Below are 17,062 nucleotides of genomic sequence, written 5' to 3'. Positions count from 1 at the left end.
TCACTCCTGTTGCCCAGGCTGGGGTGCAACGGCATGATCTTGGCTCACTTTAACCTCTGCCTCCTGGGTTCAAGGGATTCTCCTTTCTCAGCCTCCCAAGTAGCAGGGATTACAGGCGCCCGCCACCAAGCCTGGCTAATTTTCATACTTTTAGTAGAGACGGGTTTTCAGCATGTTGGTCAGGCTGGTCTCGAACTCATGACCTCAGGTGATCCACCCACCTCGGCCTCCCAAAGCACTGGGGTTACAGGCGTGAGCCACTGTGCCCAGCCAGCACAGTGCAGTCCAATAAAATTAAATGGACATATCATGTAAGGAAGAAATCGAGTAATTCCAAAGCAAATGAATCAAAACACTTAGAGACTAGATAAAAATGATTATGCAACTTGATTAGCAATGAAAACACTCTGAACACAGATCACTTGTTTTCATCAGTTGACTGGTTCTGCAATGTAGGCCCTGTGGCTTAGGGGTGAAAGGCTGTGATTAAATGTATTTTGAACCTTCAAGTTTCCCCAAAATAATAAGGCTTTCAAAAGTGAACAGTTAATAAAATCATATATGGTCACTCCTGTTTAACCTGAATTCTAGAACCAAAATTGTTGGCTTCTCAGCTTATAAGTGAAAGTTTTAATTTCAGAATCAGGTAACATTTTGATAGCCTGATGTCTATTAATTTTTCTTGAAACTTTAACCCCAATTTTTACCACTTTCCACAGAATTTTCTATAAGTAAGGATTTAACAGCTGCCTAATTTGGCTGTCAATCATTAAAAACAACATATAAGTCTTTTATGTAGTGGGTGTAATTTGGGGGAAAGTTAAAAACTGTGGCCAAGCATCTCACTACTCCTTATCCCCCAAAAATTACTGTTAGAGGAATCTACATAGCCAGGCAGTTTTTAAGAATTAAAATTCCTTGCTGCTGCAATGTAATTCAACAGTAATTGATTAAAAGAATCTTTACACATCCCATGCATCTCTAGAGAAATTAATTCTAGATCATAGGTAGAATCAACTTTCCTAATCTTTTACCAAAGCATTAACCTTTTAGTCACTTCTCAAGAACCCATTATGTGGCTCAATTACTGTGGACTGTGTGTCTCTGGTTGAAATGCTGATGACAGTGATCAGCATTAAAAAGTATTGTGCCTGGCACCGTGCTAAGTGCTTTGCAAGCATCATGTCACTTACTCCTCAGAGCAACCTTATGAGCTAGGGACCTTTACTATCTCTGTTATGCAAACAAGGGAATTCAGGTTGAGAAAACATATGGATATTGCCCGATCTAACTCCAGAGCCCATGCCTTTCAGCACTGCAACCGGATAGCAGGTGTTGGCATAATCAAATGCCTCTGGGCAGGAGTTCTTTGAATGAATTTTAATTGAAAAATGCAAACCCTAACAGAAAAGAAAAGTAGGTCTAGGAAACAAGGTTCACGATCCAGTGCAGAAGTCCTCAGGGGATATCTTAGGGTGATTTCTCCTTTTCTTCTCTTACTAGGTGGACTATAACTATGAAAGGGAGGTAAGAAGGTGAGAAGGCAATCAGTATCAGCTGGTGGAAGAAAAGTGCACTTCATGGCTATATATGAGCCAGATCTCACCTAAGACTGTACTTGGTCATCGTGCTGGACGTGCATGTTAAGGACTCCAGCATCAGAAAGAGTTGATCTTTCCCATGGAGCTTCCTAAAATGACCGTTTGTTTTATTTCAACAGAAAGGGCAGGATGGCCACATGCACTGGATATACTGCCTTCAGGCAGAAAACCAATACAAAAAAAGAAAGGAGAAAGGAAGAAAAACACTTTCTCTTGATGTCAATGCCCCAGTGTAAAAGACAAAGCCAAGACTACAGCCACGTCAGTAGAAAGACCTTTGATGTCAGAGACAGACCATGAAGGGCCTACTGCTGGGGTAATTACAGATGTCAGGGGTCTGCAGACTCTGAAAGGGCCATTTTGTGCTACCATTTATCTAAATCCAATTTTTTAAAAAGAGTAGCTTCTAAAAGTAGAATTTAAATAACCCTTGATAGCTAAAACACTGTTCCTAAAGAAAAGTGGCTTTTTTCTTTAGAGGAGCAACCAAAGCAGGGCACAGACCATTTTTATGGCAGTAAAAATACTGTCTATGATACTATCATGGTGGATACATGTCATTACACATTTTCCCAAATTCATGGAATGCACAAAACCAAGAGTGAACACTAACATAAAGTTTGGACTTCGGGTGATAATGATATGTCAGTCTAGGTTCCCTGACTGCAGCAAATGTACCACTCTGGGGTTAGAAGCTGTGAATATGCATGGGCAGGGATAAATGGCTATCTCCTTATCTTCCGGTCAATTTAGCTGTGACCCTAAAGCTGCTCTAAAAAATAAAGTCTAAAAAACAAAAAATAATATTTTTAAGTAGCTTTCAATCATTTTTAAAAGTCAAATATTTCAAGGCCCTATTTGATTACGAGTTGTGCTTTGGTTTTTGTTGATCAGGAAAATGCCTAAAAATAAGAAAAAAAATGAAACATAGAGCTCTGATATCAATTTGTACTTTATCATAGCAGCATCTACATTTATTAGTAAAAGAGATGAATGGTACATATGTGACATACATATTTAATTTACAAATATTTGTGGACAAATGGATTCACTGACCCTCAGAGTTCCTGGAAAGGCCCAGTGCTAAAGCAAGTCATTTTAGAGCTTCTTATTGTTTTCTTATCCTCAATTCACCTCCTCAAGACTTGACAGAATTAACCTATTTTTATAAACTTTTCATAAATATATGCACATAATAGAATGTACCACATGTACAAAATACCCTAAATAGCTATTAGGTATTTTGCATCTTCCTCTGAGCAACTCAAGGCAACATTTCCTTTGCCTGTCTTACTCCTCCCCTTTCTTCTCAAAGTGCTTGCCCACTGTACCACTGTTGGAGATTTGCCATAACTCTTTACATGTTAAAGGATCTCAGAGGCTCTACAGTAAAGAAATTTATTTGACTTTATTTGCATCTGCATTTTCTAATTTTTCTTACATTTCTTACAAATTAACCTCCAGGTTTCTACAGCAGTGATTCTCAAACATGAGCATACTTTAGAATCTTTCAGAAGGCTGGTTAAAACACAGATTAATGAGCTCCACCCACAGAGTTTCTGGTTCAGTAGGCCTGGGATAGGCACAGGGAATCTGTATTTCTAACGAGGTCCCAGGGGATGCAGTGGCTACAGGTTCCAGAGCACACTTTGAGAACCCCTGAGTTACAGAATGCTTTCCACCATTTGAGGTTAAGTTCTAAACATCTTAGCTTCATGTCAAACTGATGAACAGAGATTTTATATCAAAACTAAATGTCTTCTCAGAATGTTCAATTTGTCTTCCCTCTCTATGAGACATTGGGAGTCCCAGGTGTCAATAAAAATGGTCACAATTGCCCATATTCATAACATTGTATTATGAGTTCTATCAAGATTCTTCTAATTCATTAGTTGAAAAATTATTTAGGTATGTGATTTTAAAACAAACCTGGAAAGCTACTGGAAAACTGAAATCAACTTTGCAATGGCCTTAAAGTTTATTAACTTATGTTAATGGAAGATAATAAGAAAATATTGAGATTAATACAGACTCAGAAAATAGATCTAACTCCAAACTAAGGAAATCATGAAATCTGACAACGTGATGATTTTTCTTTCTGGAGGTCACAGCATGGTTAACATTTTTGCTCCCTTGGCTTTCTTGCTTTTTGTAATTGCACAAGAATGTGACTTTATAGGCTCTTAGTATTATATGAAGAACACATTAAATCTCTCTAACACAGTTTACTAATTCCAATATAATTGACTCATTGTTTGCATTAGGAATGAAAAGGTGACTAACAAAATATAAATTATCACTTAGGTATTATTTCTGGTTTAATAAGTGGTTGAAAATTACTATCAAAACAGAAAACGTGGGTATCTAATGAATTAGTAAAGAACTGTTTCATTGCATTATGAGCTGTGCTATAATTTCCTAAAAATATACCGCAAGTTAACTAAGAAAGAAAATCGCCTTAGAGACATCAGCACAAATAAAAATCATATATAAAACCCCACCAAAAAAACCTAGTTTTCAATATCCTTCATGTTAATCAGTCTATGTAATGTATGGTAAAGAACAATGTACGATTAACTAATCTCCTTGTCCCCTAATGTCTGTTTCACACCAAGAACATTGATTAAATGCTCATATATTCACAAGATTTTAGACATCTTTAACACACCGGACAGGTGCTATGTAAGTGTGATATGTGCAGGTTTGAAAAGAACCTGGATTGAGAGTATGAGTAAGATGTGTGGCTAACAAGTTGAGGGCTGTCACCATGCTCAAGTCTGAATGGAAGGCTATTGGCAGAGATGAGTCAAAATGCCATGTTACCAAGGGTGACTCGTTGCTGCTTTCTCCTATAAGAGGCTGTTTTTGACAGGAAATATCAACCATACATAAGATATGTCAGCTAACATGGGCTCCAAATAATGAGCAAGAAAATAATGACTAATTTTTTTGTGTTTTCTTTGTGGCGGGCAGTAGGAAAACAGTAATACTTTGTAGGTACAATAGCGGCATATGAAGATGGCAACTTAGAGAAGATAATAATTTTTATATTCGTGTGATTAATAATTGTAAATCATTATGTGATTTATTATTACCAACAGTAGAGCAGAATCCTTTCTTGAGCACTTTCCATCTACTTGGCTAATGCCTTAGTTCTGTGCTGTCCAATGCAAAGGCCATGTGTGGCTGCTGAGCACTGGAAATGTGGCTTGTTCAGACTCATTCAGACTGAACTTTTCACATAATTTAATTTAAATCTAAAGACATATTCAATTTATTTATTGGAAATCTTTTGAATATGTTTGAAACAAGTTAGGTAGATGAATCTAACTTTTCCAATTATACATTTTATAAAATCTAAACACAGGTCAAATAAATTTTCTGATGAAAATTTAGTGTCCAAATTGGGGATGTGCTGGAGGTATAAAATATACATGCAATTTTAAATGCAGCACAAAGACTTAGGAAAAAATGTGAAAATATCTTGTTAATAATTTTTATACTGATTACATGTTGAAGTGATATTTTAGATATTTTGCGTTAAATAAAATACATTAAAATTAGTTTCACTTTTTTTTTTTTTTTTACTATTTTTAGTGAGAGTACTAGAAACTTTGAATTTGTGTACTTGGTTCATATTCTATCAGACAGCACTGCTTTCGTGAATTATCTCATTTAACTCTCGCAAAAACTCCCCAGGGCGAGTATTATTACCTCCATTTTATAGATGAGGACACTCAGACCCAGAGAGAACAGGAAATGTGCCCAAGTTCACAGAGTTATGAATCAGAGACAGCCTAAGCGTAGATTTTCAACAGGGACCCTGAATAAGGTCTCATCTCAAAGCATAATGAGGTCCATCAGTTAGCATTAATGGGAATCTGGCATTCAAACTATAATGCACTACAGTGCTTGGATACTAAGGGTAAGAGGCTGAAGTCATGAGGTTCTGTGCTTCTCATAAATTCATTCTTTTAAGATAAGCCTGGCTGCCATAAATATCACCAAACATTTAACAACGCAAAAAAAAAAAAAAAAACAAAAAAAACCAAAGGCTATTACTACAGCCTGTCTTACCAGACGAAGGATTCAAATTAAATTCCATCAAATCACACCGAGCCAATACACTTTGACAAGCACCTCACATCCCAAATCTCTAAGAGCATGGATTTTTTTGTTTTTTGTTTTAAATTTGTTCCCCTTTTCTCCTCACCAAGACAGAAAAGAAAGCCCAGTAAAATGCTGAATGGGGCAAAAGAAAACGCAACAAAGTTAATAGGGGGGCCATAGATGGCCCTTCAGAATTTGTAAAAACACAAAAACAAGAGGGCACATTTCCATCGCTGCACAATATTGCTTTTGTTTAAGAGCCAAGTACCAGTCTTGAAACGTGTGGGTAATAAATCAGCAGGCATTATTTTAAATCAACCGGTTTTATAAAATAAGCCAAGAGTTGAAAGAGGCAGGACTAATTACCAACATTCCTTGATGAATTACTTAGCGGCGTGTGCTAAGTCAATGTACGTCTAAGGCTTGATCCCCAATTTTATCCCGTACTTATTTCCCAGGAGGTAAAAAGAACATGTGGCTAATTAAGGCACCGATCTCCACAGCCAGAAGTACTCAAGGTAAGATTTCTTTCAAAAGAAAAAAAAAAAAAAAAAAGAAAAAAAGAAAAGGCTCTTTGCCTGGTACTTATTAATCTAATTTTTACTACTTCACTAGAAAAACAGAGCTAATCTTGTCACCTTTAGGCAGTCTAAACTACCATGCAGTGTTCAGAAAAAATGTTACATATTTGTAATTTAGCCAATAAGAATTTCTTAAGCCTTTCCTAACTGGCAGGAATGTCTCTGGTTTGTCACTTCCAATTAAGGCTCAACAAAATTTCCAGCCCCTAAATTTTAATTATACAAAACCCAGGCCCAACAGGGGAGATTACAACAGAGTTATGCATGGTAGTAAGGTAATAAAAGTCTGAATTTTGCTTTTCATTTTGGGCCTCTTAACTACTTTTAAAAATTACTTCCCGATCGGGTGATTGAAATCCTTTTGCTCACTTTGAATTTTCAGGATCCCTACACCTTGTTATCTTTCTTCTAGGAAAGACCACTACAGTTACATAATGTGTCTAAGTCTAGTAAACTGGTGAGTTTACACCTGACAGAAGAACTGTGCTCCTCAAAAAGTTGTGGGTGACTCAAATAAAATGCATCGGGACATCACTTTACATAAAGAATGCATGCATATGCTCTCCTAGTAAAAATCATAATAATAATGATAAAGCCTTTGACCACCACCGCTTCCAATCCCAATACTCATTCCAGAGACAGCTGGTAGAAACAATGTTATAGATTCACCTACACCCTTTTCTAGGACATTCCCTATTTTTAAAAAGAGTAATTAACACAATTTCTTTTTTAGGACCATTCTCTCCTTTAACAGCCCCCTGCTTTACCTGATTCATATGCTCCAATTCTGATTCATTTCCTTTTCATAAAGTTATAAATTACTAAACAAAAAACATCTAAATTTATAAATAAGATCTGAATAACTGGTATATTATCTGGAGCTAAATGTTTTTTTAAGTTCAAGCTGATCCTCAAAGAAGTCAATAAAAGGAGACACATTCAGGGCAAGAGCCAATATTCTAGTACTGATTGCAGTTATAACCTTGAGTGAAGCCACTGTACTGATTTACATATTTTTAACACAGATCACACCCACCGATTTTAGTAGAGCAAAGTTAAAATTAGATTTTGCTTACACATGTTCACAATCTCTGTTCAAAAGCGTGCTTACTGAAGAGTCTTTCAAATTAAGTGGTCTTTCAAAGCTAAGTCCTTTCTTTAATTGTTGGGATTAAATAGGTAATATTTGTGAAGGAGACTCATGACCTTTTCAATATAGTAATATAAGATTTATTACCACTGACATTTACTTAAAAGCAAATAGAAAAACCACCAGAAATGAAGTTCCAGTTGTTAAGTGCTAAAATATGGCAAGAGCTCTAATATTGCAAGGTGCATGGGAAAGGAAAAACCAAAAATGCAAACATAATTTCAGAAGAAAATTGATATCAAAAGCGTGTGAGTCTACTGAATTATTTCAAAAATCATCTAAAACAATGCAAATATATTAGTAAATACTCAGAACTATAAAGCATATGAATTGTAATAGCATGGACCATCAAGATCTTTAGAATATAAGTGACTTGAGTTATGATTTTTGGATGTTGTTACAGAAACTTTCACTGTAGTGCTTTTTAACCCATAATGATGACTATCAATAAAGCATAAATTACCATGGGGGTCAATGTGGCCAGGAAGTCTTTTTATATAATAAAAACACATCCAGTTCTTTCATCTGGCATATTGTGGAGACTCATGAGGATATTTTAACTATTCAATAGGGAAGCCCCTTACTAATTCAAATGCTTAAGTTCATGTATCTTTCTGTTAAGCCTGTGAGACTCCTCTGTAGTTTCTCTTTGACCTCCCATTTTGCTCTAATATATTCTGTTACTGGTGATTCTTTAGAAATGTTTAGAGCATGTCCTTACAGTAGGATGTGTGCTTATAAGCAAATAAGGTAGTGTGTGGAGTCTATGTAACCAGGGATCAGTGATAATCTCTCTAAGCCTCAGTTTCCCTATCCGGAAAATAAGGCTTATCCTACTTGTTTCCTAAGGTTAATAAAATAATAAATGAGCTAAAAGACCTGAAGTGTTCATCCCACCATCCAATCCACCCTATAATTAATATCCACGTTGTCAAGGAGACACAATTGCCTTTCCTCCTCCAAGGTGCTTCAGGTAGTGTCACATTCACATCAGTAATTCCTATAAAAGTTTAAGCTATGGATTGAAGCTCTGTAGTAAACATTTGCTACAAGCCCCAAGCTACTGTGTCATTTGAGAGGCTGAACATTGCTATCTCTCCCTCCTAATGTTTCTCAGGTCATTCCCTCCAGGAGAGGTATTACCACTAGTGGCCCATGGAGTTCAACTATATGAGTTCAAATCCTGACTGCACCACCTACTTGGGTGACTTTCTGATGACCTAGTTGACCCCTCTGTGACAGTTCCTGCATCTGTGAAATGGCGATGCTAATAATAACTACCTCATAGAGCAATGGTGGCATTAAATGAGTCAATACAGGTAAAGTTCAATGTTGGCACATGCTGATCATGATTGTTCTCATAACAGTTCTCCTGGGGAGACACAGACCAGACAGAATATAGGCATCACATCTATAGGAGCCTCCACAAATGGTCCCCAAACAAAACACAAAGAATTGGGAAAGATGCTGGTTCCTCTGCAGGAATGTTTCTCAATCTTTTATTCATTAGTATCCCAATAAAAAGCCTTTTTAGACATTTTTCCCCTAATTGCTTCTCCTTCATCCCCATCACCATAAAATTTTAAAAGACACATATACTGTTTATCGGTTTATGTACTGGGGCTTTGGAGGTTTAGAAACTATTGTAACATCTAAGACTTTTTTGCCCTCCAACAATCCATTTTTGTCCTACTTGTGGGGAGTGACTTCGCCCCTGTTGAGGATGCACGCTCTACTGGTCTCATGACATTAAAAAAGAAATTACCATTCAGAGTCAGATGACACTAGGCCCACTCCAATTTTTAGCCCTCACTTCCAGGCCCCAGACCTTAATATTTTCCTTATGATACTGCCTTCACCTCCAGCAGTATGGAATTATGAGAACTGTGTAAATGAAAGGAGACTGCACCTATTAGTATAGCCTCCTCTAACAGGAGAAAACGAGGAGGAGCCAAACAGGTGTCTCTTCTCTTTGAAACCCACAGGATGAATTCAGTAACTGCAAAGGGGCTCATGGAGAAGATGGCAAAGATTCTCCTACTTAAAGAGAGAGCGCCATGCTGCATATCTGCCAGCATTTCATTACTAGCTACTAGTCAAGTGTCCACCAGGTACATCAGGCCCTATCCACAACCTGATGAAATCAAACCCAGATTCTGCTGTACAAAACCCAGATTGTGCTGTACCCCTCAGTTACATGAAAATGCCCTTGTGGTCATAAAGGGAGAAATCATTTCCATTTTGTGCCAATATTGCCCAATGAACATGTAATTAGAGCTGAAGTTCCAATGTTTCCAGAAACTGGGATTAATTCTTAGGCTTAGTTGTGTAAAGGCTGAATATTTTGTTTCAGATAGTTGGTCTCATGGGTCTGCTCTTTTAAGTAGATAAAACCTAAAAATTTAAGCGAAGATGACTTTCTTCAGCCAGCATTTCATTACTAGCTACTAGTCACTAAAAGCAGTGCAGACAGAAAAACCAAGTCCAACATTAATCCAAAAGCACTTACTGTGATTCTTGCACTTATTGCAATTCTTGCACTACTGAGCCTGTGTTAAGTTTGACTTTACCAAGTAAGACAACTCTATGGAGCACTTTCTTGTGTCAGCCCTGAGATCACTAAATCCTCACCCCGAAGTGTTCATAAAGCAGCCTGGGAAGCAAAGGGGCTGCCACTCAGTGCCGTGCAAGCTGCTACATACTTATACACTGAACCAATTAAACTGCTCTCAAGACACAGGGTGAGAAGTCCTCACTGCACATAGGGAAGAGTGGACCTTGAAGTGGGATTCTTAAAGATAGAGACAACCCAGAAGGAAAATAAATTATATATTTTTTGTTCCATTTGCAAATATGAACAAAGAAAAATAAAGGGTTTATGTCTACCTGATAAAAACTGACTAACATATTTCTTCAGACCTCGCTCCTATAAAAGGCAACTGATGGTAGGGTTAGAAAACAAAAAATAACAGGAAGGCTGCACCCTAAACTGTTAACAGTTGTTCCTTCCAGGGAACATGATGGAAGGGAGGCGGTGGTAGGCAGGGTGAGATTCATATTGAACTATTCTGCTGCATTGTTTAAATCTGTTAAAAGTTAACAAGTATTGTCTGCAATTTAAAAAGTCAATAACGTGAGTTTTAAAGAGAGAGAAAATTACCTTATGTGTGACACTGAATGATTCAGATTCTGCAGGGAAATTAGGTTTCTGGGAGGATGAAGAGCTGTCTGTTGACCTGAAATCTGAGTCCCTTTCTCCCCCTGAATGAGGATATAGCCTTGTAGACACCAACATTGATTCAAAAACAAAAGGACACCAATGTTTATAAATGATCCCTGAAATCAAGGCTGACAGGTTGTTTGTGTAAGTCAAACTACAAGGGTCATAAGTATATGCTGGTCCATGTGTGAATGGACTATGCTATAAGAAGAAATCTCAGACATAGCAGGTCTTCACCTTATGAGAATAACACCTCTAGCAACAGATCCCCTAAATGAGGGGACCAAGGCAAGCTGATCTGAGACACACTACATCTGTTCTGGCTTCTTGCAGCCACCATGATGCTATTTAGGGTCTGTATTCCTGGCTAAATAAATCAGAAACAAAATCTAAGGGTAGGTTGTGGGAGGAGTCCCTTCTGCCAATCTGTAGCCCACCAATCCACCTGTAACTCCACACACATTTTCATGTTCTGTGTTATACCTAAAAAATAAATCACACCTTGAAAATTCTACTCCATGCAGATTTCATAATTTACAGAGAAAGACCAGTAGTTCAGCCATTAACCCTTCCCCTCACTAGTGAAATATGGAACGTCAGTTTTTGAAAGAGGGTAACAAGGAGCAGGGCTTCCAGCCCACCTCGCTAGAATCTCAATCCAAATGAGAGGCAACTTTGACGAGATAACCACCAAATAAATGCCCACGTAAATTTAGTTTACAATGTAGAGGGTCCCAGAAAAAGTGCTTCTGTATTTGACAAACAGCAAGCATCATCACTAATTACAGAGCAATTTGCGCAACTCTTGAGATGATTTGGAGAAAAGGGAAAATTTAAAAATAAATTCATTCAAAGTAGTTAAGAAATGCCCCAAAGTAATAAAAAAAATCTTTTCCTTTTAAAATTCATGCAACCTTTCTCTTAAGCAGAACAGAAAAATTCAATGGACAATCCGTTCCAGAGAAGACACTTTGACTTTGCCTTTAAAATTTTAAATTTCAAGGTGAAAGGAAGGGAGGGAGAGAGAGAGGTAGTGGGGAATCCTTGGCAACTCACTTCAGATTTCTGAACAGAGAAACATTTTCAAACTGTAAACTAATGTTTTCAAGCTTTCAACCATCAAAGCCCATCTTGGGAAGGTAGTAGGGGAAGAAATCCTGATGAACTTCTCAGTCCAGGATGAGAGCGACCAGTGCTTTTATAATTCATCAAAGTCAGAGAGACAAAACCATGAAAACAGATGCTTGGTGACTACATAAATGATTAACTTGGTGGTTTGCACTGTGATGCTTTAGCTATAAGGCTGAACTCACCTACAGTTCTGTCCCGTTACTCTGTTTTTGTTTGAAAAAAGCTACATCAAATTTCAAACTTCAGGTTTGCATGACTTGCATGTCAGCAAAACCCACTTGTGGAAGAAACTGATTCCATTAATGGTTCTTGATGACTTTTTTTTTTGTTAATTCACAACTCAAAATACAGGGTGTGTTCACCATTACAAAAAAAATGCATTATGCACTCCAGGTGTTGGTTAATTTATGGTAAAAGAGCATCTTTAAATTACGATACCCAATTGGGTAAGGTTGTTCTTAAAAAACTTGAAGAATATCTTTACTATGTAAATATATAGCAATAAGACTCATGATTCCATGTCCCCAAAAATGAAAATCAATATGAAGGAAAATTCATATATTATTAAAGCAATATAGAAACCAGAGGCTAATCTTACAAAGATTCATGAACTTACTCACTGCACAATGACTATACGTTGAGGAATGAGTGGTGCAGATTTTCGATCTCTAACCCAAAATCTGACTAGTCCTAAGTTTACCAGATGTCAGTAATTTTTAAACATGCTTTATAAAGCTTCATATTTTAAATTTTACTCTGCCAAAAAAAGGGATTAACCTGAAAACACTGCTTTAGCTTTTTGAAATCAGTCATTCATCCAGATAGCAGAATGTTGGTAACTTAACTTTGTGTGTGTATGAAAACTAAACTATGACCTTTCTTCCCTCTGGTTCTTACAAACAACTTGGGAGACGGAGAGATTTAACCAGATTCTCTAGTGCATGCAAGTGTGACTAATTGTATACATCTACCTCCACTGAGAAGCAGGCATGTTCTGTTTTAGCAAGTTAAACCTTTAAAAATTAAGTGAATTTACTCAGGCTATACTATGAGAAAATATTTATTCAATATAATCTGTATCATAATGCACTCAATTAGTATACTTGGTATTACCATTCTTTGAAAATATATATTCATGGAGAAATAAATGGTCCAAGATTAAGCATATTAACTGTTTTTCTATTAACCACTTCACAAAATTATGCTTATGATTTAAAAACTATAAAAAAGAAAAAAATAACCACCTTTCTCTCACTCATCTTTCTATAATGTTTCATAATACTTTTATACACAAAATTTTGAAAATAAGCCAACTATATTTATGAAGTCCTAAGTCTTTAAGTATCTGAAGCAATCACTTATATGATATTCTCTTTAAAAATGTTATCTGATTTTCTTAAAATATTGTCTTAATGGAATCATGTATTCTTATTTGTTTCTTCATTTAAGAATACTAAAATTTGTCTAAATAGCTATCAAACCTAACCATATAGCTATGGCAATAGTTCTTTATTTTTATTTATATGATATAGTTTACTAGTTTATATAACTGAAATATAAAAAAGCAGAAGTTAAATAGACATGAACTATATTCAGAATGAAAGAGAAATTTACCTAATACTTATTTTTAGTTAGAGTATGTCGTCCAGTTTTAACAATTTATTTGTGCTTTAACTTTGGACATTTTTCTGGCATACATAAGTTAGGGGTTGTAGCTCAATCCAGTGTCACCAGGACACAGCAACATATAAAAATATTGGTATGTTATTCAAACAACTTAATGTAGATTTTAATTTTAATCATTTTCAAAAATAATATATTTACAGTGACAAAAACATTTAGAAATTATGCTCATTTTTAAGATAATCTGGAAATGATGTTTCAACACATTTTCATTTGGGTAATTTCCTCTCTATCAGTTGTAGCTGCCTTAACAGGAATATTGATTTTAATAAAAATTCTTTAACATTACCTTCAATTGGATATAACCCACTAGTAGCCCAAATCCATGGCAACTCTTCTAAAATTTGCCCTCCAGATTAAAAAGGTAAACTATTATGATGAATAAAACAGACATATTTCTCCACATCTTGTTACTACTTAATTCATACAATTTTAAATAACCTAAGGTATACACAATAATTATCACCCCTGCAGGCATGAGACAACAACTTAAATCTTAAATAATTCTTAAATCTATAAAAACTTAGTGATCATATCAATTTTCACCCAAGCAGAACAGAAAGATTCAACACATCATCTACTCCAGAGAGAAAACATTGAGTTAACTGACGGGTAAAAAAACAAAGAGTAAAAAATCCATTAACCGTGGCAATATCCAGAATTTCAAACAATCACATTAGAGTAAAACTTTATGCTAAACTATTTGTATCTTTTTTCCCTAACCCAATTTCAGTTGGTTTCTTCATCCGAGTTCCATTATTGCATCACTATGTTTTAAGTCTTCGCAAATAAAAAATAATTGACTCTTGATTTGTTTTTTAAAGAATCTCTTTCCTACTTCCTGGTAAGGTTCACAGATTGATTCCTGATTATAACACATCATCTCTCTATTTACTTTAATAGTAAACTTTAAATAATGGGAGACATTTTTTCTGTGCACATGGATGAATGCAAAAACCAATAATGAATCACCGGTCTGTAAAGTTCACATTGTTTAATGAACAGTAACACTTGAGACTTTTCAGAATTAGGTGAGCAGGTACTAAAATAAAAAAACTAAAAATAAGGAAGTTCCTCTACTTTCCTTTTAACTTTCCTTGAATCAGTCATATTTAAGAACTGAAATGTTTATTCTTAAACAAGGAGTATCTCCCTATGTGATGTGGAAGACACATGTGTGAGATGGAATTCTATTCTTAGACTTGTTACAATTTTCCTTAGTAATTAGGAAGCTATATGTCCCTAATCGAATGATGCTAACAAGCTCCTGCAGTTTCTACTCTAGCAAGAAATCAAAGAGACCCAAAGCAGACAACTCACTTCAGTAAAAGGATTATGTAGTCTGGTTATTAAAGCGCAGAAAGCTCTTCTTCAATCTTATATGTGAAGAGCTCTCTAAAACAGTCAGATTTTACAACCAATATTACATACTAAATAAAAAGAAAATTAAAGAGTGGCTATGGAAGGTATTTAAGAAAAAAATATTTAAGATACACGAATTATTAGAAGAGGCCCACCTCAGATAACTCTGGTTTTGAAACTTTCCCAAAGAAAGATGTCATCACAACAAACGTATTCCTACTTGCAATTTCTCATGGAACATTGACTCCCACCATTTATTGATTGTTACTATTACAGTTACAATGCGTTTGCATCCTTCTTTTAAAATATAAAGCCATGTAAGAATTAAGGGAGTTGGAGTTTTCAAATATAATTCTGAAGGGTCAGTCTAACAAAATACATATTCAGATAAACAAAACACCTAGCAAATGGAAAATGGAAGAGAGTTTGGTCCAACCAACAAGAGCAACACTCACGTACCTTAAGGACTTCCATCGGCACCTGCGTGGCAGAGGGAAGGGTGGTGGGCACACTGACGTTTATGGCTGGTGTCTGACTCACGGGCACTCTCTGTTGCATGAACTGGGCCGCCTGCAGCTTCTGCTGCTGCTCCCTGCGCTCCTGCTCCTGCATCTGCTCACGCATGAGTTGCTGGCGTAGCAAGATGCGTGATGTCATACTGGAGGAGCTTATCGGAGGCTTGGAGGCCCCAGGATGCTCCGCGGAACTGCTGTGGGAAAACCAAAATGCATACAACATTTAGTTTCCTAATGAGACCCTTCGTTTGCACTTTGGGGGTATCCTAAATTGCACCAAACTATAAAACGAGTCTGCGCAAATATAATCAAGTCACAGAATGGTACTCCACATAATTGAAAATCAAGAGGTGACAGGATTTAAGTCATTAGTAGTTGAATTAAAATAAGTCAGCTTGATTGCATCAAGGCATTTTTATCAGGCGGCTTAATTTTTTTAATTTTTTTTTTTTTTACATTTTATGCTGCACACTACTCATCACCACCAAATATAGCGCCGCCATATGCACTGCCAAGAAGCAAAGCATCTTAATGGCACCCAAATTTCCACATTTAAAAATAAATTGCTTGATTTGCTTTTTTGTATAACTGAATCTAACCAAATAACTACTCCTACATGTTATCTAAGTTCTTTGAAGATGCCTAAAATGTTTACTAACAAAAATTGATTAAAGAAAAGGTGAGCTTTGCCAAGAGGAAACTTTTCTAAGATAAAATAAGTAAAAATAATGAAGGAAGCATTTGGGCCAGAATGTTAACACTGAACTCGACCTTGCTCTTTGGGTAAGGGGGCAGAAGACGAGCTGGTATGACAAGCCAATACTTCTCTTTCTGGTTTTCTTTGTGCTGTCTTTTCTTCTGATTCACCTTGGCATGCCCTCTACTATGTTACTATGTGTTCTCTGTGCATTCCCCATGAGGGCTACTTCTAATGGTTTTGGTACTCACTCTACCCAAAATAGTTTAAAATTCTGAAACCCTACTCACAAATTAAAAAGAAAAAACTTCCTAATTTTCCTAAATATGGTTTCTGATAACTTATCTTGCCAGCTCTATGACATCAAGTTATTAAATCTCTCTCTGTCTTAGTATCCGGAAAAGAAGGATAACAATAGTTTTTTACCCACTTACCATTCATAAAGGCGGGAGCTGTTCTTTTAAAATTTCTATTGCATCATGTATATTTTAAAGCCCTACTTCCTAGGGATTTTGTGGGATTAAATAAAACAAGGCACATAAATCCCCTAGTACAATGAGTACCATGTAGTACTGGCTCAACAAATGTTTGCTGTCACTATTATTACAGGTAGAAAATGTTTCATTGTTTATTTCTCTCTCTATATATGTATTTTTAACATCTGTGTTTAGGTCAACGGTTCAAAACCTTAGCACCTGGAACAGAAGAAAAGGAACATTTGAGAAAATATTCACTCTTGAGAAAGTCATGCTTCAAGGTAAGTATTTGTACTTTGAACTTCCTTCCTTGAATATAAACTCTGGTATTATCTTTTACCTTCTAATAAAAGGCAAAATAAAGCCTTAAATATCATTGACCATCCTCATGAGCTCCTTAAAGACAGGAACCTTCAGGCTCTGAAGGTAACAAAACATGCTAGGGGATGAAGAAGTATTGGTTTTACCCTCACGCTATCCCAGAAAAACTACACAATAACAATTTAACAGTTCGCTTATTTTCACAACAGGAAATT

At 36.2% G+C, this 17,062-nt stretch overlaps 1 protein-coding gene across 7 annotated transcripts in view; it reads right to left on the bottom strand.

Moving 5' to 3' along the window:
- MITF (melanocyte inducing transcription factor) overlaps positions 1 to 17,062 on the bottom strand; it is a 227,181-nt gene that overhangs the window by 72,914 nt on the left and 137,205 nt on the right. For all 7 annotated transcript variants that reach the window (XM_055383375.2, XM_004035875.5, XM_063703902.1 and 4 more), the window contains exon 2: positions 15,298 to 15,547. In XM_055383375.2, coding sequence (XP_055239350.1) covers positions 15,298 to 15,547 — 250 coding nt within the window. The remainder of the gene's footprint in view (positions 1 to 15,297; positions 15,548 to 17,062) is intronic.

The sequence above is a fragment of the Gorilla gorilla genome, chromosome 2 (assembly GCF_029281585.2).
Source record: "Gorilla gorilla gorilla isolate KB3781 chromosome 2, NHGRI_mGorGor1-v2.1_pri, whole genome shotgun sequence".
NCBI classification, from domain to species: Eukaryota; Metazoa; Chordata; class Mammalia; order Primates; family Hominidae; genus Gorilla; species Gorilla gorilla.
Note: the sequence above shows the minus strand (reverse complement) of the source record. Positions and strands in the feature narration are given on the sequence as shown.